At 38.5% G+C, this 7,200-nt stretch overlaps 1 protein-coding gene and 1 non-coding gene across 2 annotated transcripts; one reads left to right on the top strand and one right to left on the bottom strand.

Moving 5' to 3' along the window:
- Positions 1 to 811: 811 nt before the first annotated feature.
- LOC133308513 (uncharacterized) lies at positions 812 to 2,453 on the bottom strand. The gene is made up of 5 exons (XM_061509139.1): positions 2,280 to 2,453; positions 1,763 to 2,138; positions 1,441 to 1,567; positions 1,116 to 1,353; positions 812 to 1,048 (listed from the first exon to the last, which is right to left on the bottom strand). The coding sequence occupies exons 1-5, from the start codon at positions 2,451 to 2,453 to the stop codon at positions 812 to 814; spliced, it is 1,152 nt and encodes a 383-aa protein (XP_061365123.1).
- Positions 2,454 to 2,490: 37 nt separating this feature from the next.
- LOC133308515 (small nucleolar RNA R71) lies at positions 2,491 to 2,597 on the top strand. Its single transcript, XR_009751181.1, has one exon. It is a non-coding gene; the product is annotated as a small nucleolar RNA R71 (small nucleolar RNA).
- The last annotated feature ends 4,603 nt before the right edge of the window (positions 2,598 to 7,200 follow it).

Raw genomic sequence — 7,200 nt, 5'->3', positions numbered from 1 at the left:
CTGTCTTTCCAAAGGGGACACATCTCTGAAGTCAGTGTATGCTCATTGAGCAATCTTTTTTTGAGGTTATAAATGAAGTTATTGGAGGCTCATTGTGTAACAGCCTGTTACGTACCGATAGTGTTAACATTACATATGGTATTAAGCCAGTTACAATAACAGAAATTGAGTTAATTAAATTACGGGTAAACTTTTTCCTTTTTGTTAAAACCTTGTTATTAACCGTTAATCATTTTCGTAATCAATTAAAACCAACACTGTAATCATAATTGCAAAACTTGCAGAAGCATAATACTTATCATTTATAACACTACTAAGAAATACAATCGACCCCGGGTTTTAAAATGACATATTTTTCAAAACTGCACAGAAGGAATTGATTCCCACTCATGAGGAATTGATTTCTGGCAATCGATTCCCATACTTCAGGGAATCGATTCCCAGCAGATGACAATGGAGGCAATAGCTCCATTTTGGCTCCCCTGTTTTGAGGAATTGATTCCCATCACAAAAGGAATCGATTTCTGAACTAGGAAATCGATTCCCATCCCAAAAGTAATTGATTCCTAACATCACAGTGGCTGAATTTTACGTCCTATGTTTCAGGGAATCGATTCTCACACTGAAGGGAATCGATTCCCTTACTGTGAAATCACATTTTTTTTTACAGCTTTTTGACTTCAAAGGGAATTAAGTAACTCACTCCTAACACTTTAATACTCATTATGCTTTCCCTTGCTCCTCGGCTTTTCCATCTTAACTTTTGGCTTACTTCTTGAGAAGACTCCTCATTGTGTTCTTCTTCACCTTTCTATTCACTAATAAAATAGACTTGATCTTCTGGTTGAGCTACGGATGAAGGGACTTCTTTGTCAAAGAACTTGAAAGTTGCCTGCTCTCCGTCTACCCGTAATATCAGCTCGTCCTTCAGTACATCAATTAGTGCTCCTGAAGTTGCCAAGAAGGGTCTTCCGAAGATCATTGGAATTGTGGCATCTTCCTCAATGTCAAGGATGACAAAATCAACAGGAATGATGAATTTGTCTACCTTTACCAATATATGCTTGCTTTGAAGAGCGGTCAACCAATTGCACTATCGTCTTTGTGGGCTTCACTTTAGTAATCCCCAGCTTCTTCATTATGGAGAGTGGCATGACATTGATGCTAGCTCCAAGATCACATAAAACATTGTCCACTTCCACTTTGCCTATAGTGCATGGAATGTTGAAGCTCCCTGGATCCTTGACTTTGGTAGGTAACTTCTTTTGGATGATAGCATTACATTCCTCAGTCAGATTCACCATCTCACATTCCTGTAACTTACGCTTCCTTGATAATAGATCCTTCATGAACCTTGCACAGTTGGGCATGTTCTCTAAAGCTTTAGCAAAAGGAATGTTGATCTGCAACCTCCTGAATATGTCTAGAAACTTTGAATACTGCTGCTTCTGAATATCTTTCTTTAATCTCTGAGGATATGGGATTCGAGCATATGGGGAGAGATCCAATGGCTTGTTCTGTCTTTCAAGAGCTTTCTTCTTCTCCCACTTGAATAGTTTCTTTTCGGCTTTTTCAGGATTGCTTTCGTCAACTTCAATTGTATCATTTTCCTTTTCTTCCTTCTCTTCTTCAACTGATGCTTCTCCATCCTTCTTCTTTTCTTCGGGCTGCTCCTCTATATGCTGAATCACTGTCCCACTCCTAGTGGTGATAGCATTGCAATGCTCCCTTGGATTGACAACTGTGTTGCTTGGAAAAGTACCCGGAGCTCTCTCAGAAAATTGCTTCGACAACTGGCCAATCTGAATTTCCAGATTTCTTATGGAAGCTTCTTGATTTCGGTGTGCTGCTCTACTCTCTTGCATGAAAGCAAATGTGTCCTCTCTGAAAGCATTTGCACCTTGAATATAATCAGAAGTGGTCTTGCATAGTTGTGCAAAAGCTTTCTCCCACTCAGAGGTGTTACTTTGTTGTGGGGTATGTGGTTGCACTGGAAGGGGAGGATTGAGCTGATGGTTGGATTTGTGACTCAACCCTGGATGTTGATTCTGATTCTTCTGATCATGCCAGAGTCCATTGACCTCTGCTGGTGGCTTTTTCGCTGCTCTTATGTATTCACAATCCTCAGTTGCATGAGCCTCTTCACAAATACCACATTTAATATTAGAATTAGAAACAAAAGAAACTTGAGAAAGATTAAATTTTTTATTAAGGGCGTCTAATTGTTCTTGTTGTTTCTTGTGTATTTGTAGCATTTGTTCATTTTGGGCTAAGAGTGCATCATAGTCGTCAAGCTTCATAATTCCTGCTCTCCTTTGTGCAACTGGGGCAGGGGCATTGTCAAATTCCTGAGAAGCTAGAGATTCCAGTAATTCCAGCGCTTCCTCTGGAGTTTTTGTTTTCAGGGATCCTCTTGCAGCAGCATTCATCAGTGTTCTTGTGCTGGATGTCATCCCTTAGAAAAAGATTCTTGCCTTCTCCCATGCTTTAATTCCATGTTGAGGACACTTCCCGAGTGTTCCTTTGAATCGTTCCCAGGCCTCGTACAAAGATTTGCTTTCTTTTTGCTCAAAAGCTGTGATCTCCGCCTTGAGTCTTGCCATTTTTGAAGCTGAGAAAAATCTAGCCAAGAATTTTCTTGCTAAGTCATCCCAATTGGTTATGCTTCCTTCAGGTAGAGACTGCAGCCAATCTCTTGCTTCATCCTTCAGTGAGCATGGAAATAGCCTGAGCAAGATAGCATTACGAGGAACTCCATTTACTTTTAATGAATCACAGTAAAGTAAGAAGTTATCGAGATGACTATAGGGGTTCTCTGTGCTTCCTCCAGCGAACTGTTCTTTTTGAATCAGTTGCAGCAGTGTCGGTTTCAGTTCAAAGTTGTTAGCCTCTATATTTGGTCTAACAATGCTTGCCGTCTGTGGGACTCGAGCTGGGGTCATGTAATCCCCCAACGTCCTTGAAGCGAGTTGATTATTTTTTGCCATAGGTTCCTCCTTTGGTTCCGTCGAAGTTGATGCCTTTGTTTCCTTCGCTCTCTTTGCTTTTGCGTCTTTCCTAAGTTTCCTTTATGTCTTTCCTATTTCAGGATCAAACTGCAAGATTCGCGGGTTAAGAGTACCTCGCATAAACTAAGATTGAAAAGATGTGCAGAAAAATAGAAAAAAGAAAAAACAGAAAAACAGAAAAAATAATAAAAATAAAAATAAATAAAGAATGCAGAAAAATAAATATGCAGAAAATTGATGCAGATTTTTAATGCAGAAAAATATTTTTGAAGAATGTATAAAGTGCAGAAAATTAAAACGTCGAATCTAAAAGTTAATTAGTTACTTCTAATGTTGAAGAATTCGATCCCGGCAACGGCGCCAAAAATTTGATAGCGACTCGGCAAGTGCACCGGTCGTAAAGTAATAAAGTGTACCGGAGTACGAGATCGTTCCCACGATGATCAGAATTTTCAAGCACTAGTTCCCTAATTGCGTTTTAGTTGGACAATCGAGAATTTAGATGAAGAGAATTGTAATTGAAAGAATTTAAAATTAAATAATAACTAAGAACATGCAATTAAGAAAATTCAGAATTAAAAAGAATGAATGAAGATGATGATTGATTAAGAATTGAAAACAAGCATAGTTAAGGTTTCAATTTCCCCCAATATCCTCGTTATGTTATGAATTAAAGAGTCAAGAACCCGTTTCTTAATTGTCAATCAATTTTTTCTAAGTTAATTACGGCTCAATTCCTTGTTACCATAAATCTATGTAATCTTGAAAGAACTCTAGTTCCCCGATTATTCTCCAAGAAAACATGCATTAAGATCAAGAATTCCAAGATTGCACAATTACCCTATGTCTATCCCTAGATCACAGGGATTATGATAAATTTATCAAGTAAGGGTTCATGCACCAACATTCCTATTGTCATACAATTCCCCAAAATCATTCTATAAGGAGCAAACTCATAGAAAGCATTAAAAACAGATAATTTATTCAATTATAAAAAGAACAGGATTCGAAGACAATTTAATTCATAAACATAAATATTCAATTGGGTTCCATCTACCCTTAACTACATAAAAGACTACTCTAGCATACTGAATTGAAAAGAAATAATAAAGAAAAGAGAACCCCAAGCCTCCATTGGTGTGATGTTGACTTGGTTCCCCAGTGTTCCAGCGCTCCGCAACAGGATTCCTCCTTGGAGTATGAATGGGGATGAATGAATTTCTCAATCAGTCTTTTGTTCTGACCCTAAGCTCTTTATTTATAGCCATTGGAGCTTGTATCCTTCATTGCATCTCTTGCCGTATCCATATTAGATTTGTAATTGATTCTCCAATTGTTTCCTTTATGCAATTAATATCTTGTGAATTGGTTAAGAGATTTGAGCTTTGAATCTTGTTATAATCTTCCTTCAATCTTTTCAGGAATCAGCTTTGATATGTTCTCATTTTAGTTCCATATCATAATTGGACAAATCTTCTTAAATCTCAGCAAATCTTGGTGAATCTTTGCTGTCTGGGACGTGTTTGGGCGCTCAAGCGTGCTGTTATACGCTTGAGCGTGCCAAATTGCTGAAATTGCTGTTGTTGTCTGCCTTGGAGTGCTCGAGCATGCTACTGGGCTCTCGAGCGTGCTCCTCGAGTCTGGATTTGTGTATTCTTGGCGCTTGAGCGTGCATGTGTGCGCTTGAGCGTCCTGATGTGCCCAGTTTGGCTGTCTTTCCTGCTTCCAAACGCTCGAGCGTCCTCTTGTGCTTTTGAGCGTGCTTTCCTGGACCTTGAATTGTAATATTTTGGTTTCCTTTGATACATATTGAGCCGCTACTTCTTCGTCATGATTTCTTTAGCACTTTTAGCACCAATTCTTCTGGTTTTACCTTCAAAAAGCAAATATTATCAAAACGTCAGCTCAATTTCCTATCTTATGACTTAAATGTATTAAACCCTTGAATTCCATGCATTCTACTACATAATTCTTGTAATATTTAGCCTAAAAACACGGTAAACCAAAGGTTTATCAAGGCAATAGCTCCAATTTGGCTCCCCTGTTTTGAGGAATCGATTCCCATCACAAAAGGAATCGATTTCTGAACTAGGAAATCGATTCCCATCCCAAAAGTAATTGATTCCTTACGTCCCATGTTTCAGGGAATCGATTCTCACACTGAAGGGAATCGATTCCCTTACTGTGAAATCACATTTTTGACAGCTTCTTGACTTCAAAGGGAATTAAGTAACTCACTCCTAACACTTTAATACTCATTATACAACTTACACAAGTACTAATGTAGGCTCTAGGCCCTTCCATCATGCATAATCTTATACCAATGCATCAATTACAATATTCATAATCTTACTTGCCAGTTTAACTTCATATGGCTCATTTACAACAACAAGTCTCCAAATGCCTCAAGATACCAAATGTGGCTATGGACAAGTCCTATGCTCACCAAAATAACAACATAAACAAGAGACATAAATATACATCAAACACAAAAGACTTAGAATCTAGTCATGAACACCCAAAAGCATGGCAATATCAACATGCAATATGTTCATAACCCAAGTCCAAAATGCTGGACACTATGTTATGTGCATCAAAGGTAATCCTCCAAAAAGCTATGCTCTCCAAATGCACAACATAATCAAATCCTCCTCAAAGCAGGCCTCTTGCCCGAAGATCCTCCATGCTCACTATGACCTGAAATGATTCCCCAAACGTGGGGTGAGATATACACATATATCTCAGTAAACCAAGGGTACTAGAGGATCACTCCATCCCATGGCTCACTCAATGTGCGTACAATGATCATAATATAAAATGCATAACATACAAAATCACATAACACTGGACTCACATCCAAGAACATCCACACAAGGATTTCGTTCAAAGACCCCATCATATAACTCCTGGGAAGCTTCCTGGTGTCTCTCCCATGGTTGAGACGACTCCATGATAAAACCCAACTGGAACTCAAAAGAGACCTATCCATTGGAAGTTCCACGTTTGGATCATCCTGGTACCGCTCCTAGAGACGGCCCCACGGCAAAACTTGACCGGAATCCCCCAAAGGGATATCTCCAGCGGAAGTCCAAACCATACACATCTACTGGCTAGAGATCACAGATATGTCACACAACATGCTCCAAGCATGTCTCACAAATCATGGCAATAATGCATGGACATACATTTCATACAAAGTCAAAAAGCACACAATCCAACCACTACCTTCCACTAGGTATGACGGAACACACAAGGGGATAAATCCCTAGTACCAAGAGTTTACCTCAACTCCACAAGTATTGCTCTTCCACATAAGCTCCAAGCTTAATCCACCTCTATTGAGTCAGTGCGAGGTAACCTATATTGATCAAATAACCATGATCATCAACATTTGCATAAAAGTCAACTCAAATTCACAACAATAATACTCAACCTAACAATTTAGGCCTAAAGGCTATCTCACCTTTATTTCAACTATCTCAATCATTTAAATCGTTGAACTAACTCGCCATCATAACCATTTATGCACCAAGGTATCAACCATTGATTACCCAACATTCATCACATCATTTTTTCCTTAAGCCTCCCTATAGGTCGAATTCCACAAGGAAGTATCCTCCAAAGTTTTCAATTCAATTCAATCCTTACACACACCATACAATCCTATAATTAATTCATACCAATGCTCCACGACTCAATCACACCATCATCCAAAATATCAATCTCACAAAGTATTGAATTTCCACTCAAAATTTTCCTAAGCTATTAATCCATTTCACCAATAATTTTTATTGCATCAATCATCATCATTTATCACTCTAAGCATTAAATTCCAAAGGAGCAACACCATTAAAAGTTTCCAACCACATCAACCCACCAACACATAACCAAACCCTCAACCATTTTATGATTTCAATGAAAACTCAATGAGAGTGTGAAAACTTACCAACAATAGTTTCCTAGGGTCTAAGGGGATGATCTCCAACCAATGAATCAAACCAAAAAGTACCAAAATTTCTCCAAAATTCTCCAAATTTCTTGGCTAAAAAGGAGGTTTTCTCCTCAACAATGATCCCTACAAGGTGCACTCTACATGAAAGTCACTCACAAGATCAAGGGAAACAACTTTGTAGTTGGAAGTTTCTCTCAAAAGTGTCTAGAAAAAAAGTTGAAAATCAAAAAGCTCCAAACC

This window comes from Gastrolobium bilobum, unplaced genomic scaffold, assembly GCF_033153095.1.
Source record: "Gastrolobium bilobum isolate Gb01-03AN ecotype WA unplaced genomic scaffold, APGP_CSIRO_Gbil_v1 utg3113, whole genome shotgun sequence".
Taxonomy (NCBI): domain Eukaryota; kingdom Viridiplantae; phylum Streptophyta; class Magnoliopsida; order Fabales; family Fabaceae; genus Gastrolobium; species Gastrolobium bilobum.
Note: the sequence above shows the minus strand (reverse complement) of the source record. Positions and strands in the feature narration are given on the sequence as shown.

Excerpts from the sequence above, each read along its gene's own strand:
- LOC133308513 (XM_061509139.1), bottom strand. The coding sequence starts at position 2,453 with ATGACATCCAGCACAAGAACACTGATGAATGCTGCTGCAAGAGGATCC. Across the intron at positions 2,139-2,279 it reads TGAAGCTTGACGACTATGAT|GCTCATGCAACTGAGGATTG; the intron begins GCACTCTTAGCC and ends ATTTGTGAAGAG. Across the intron at positions 1,568-1,762 it reads ATTTTCTGAGAGAGCTCCGG|CCGAAAAGAAACTATTCAAG; the intron begins GTACTTTTCCAA and ends ATCCTGAAAAAG.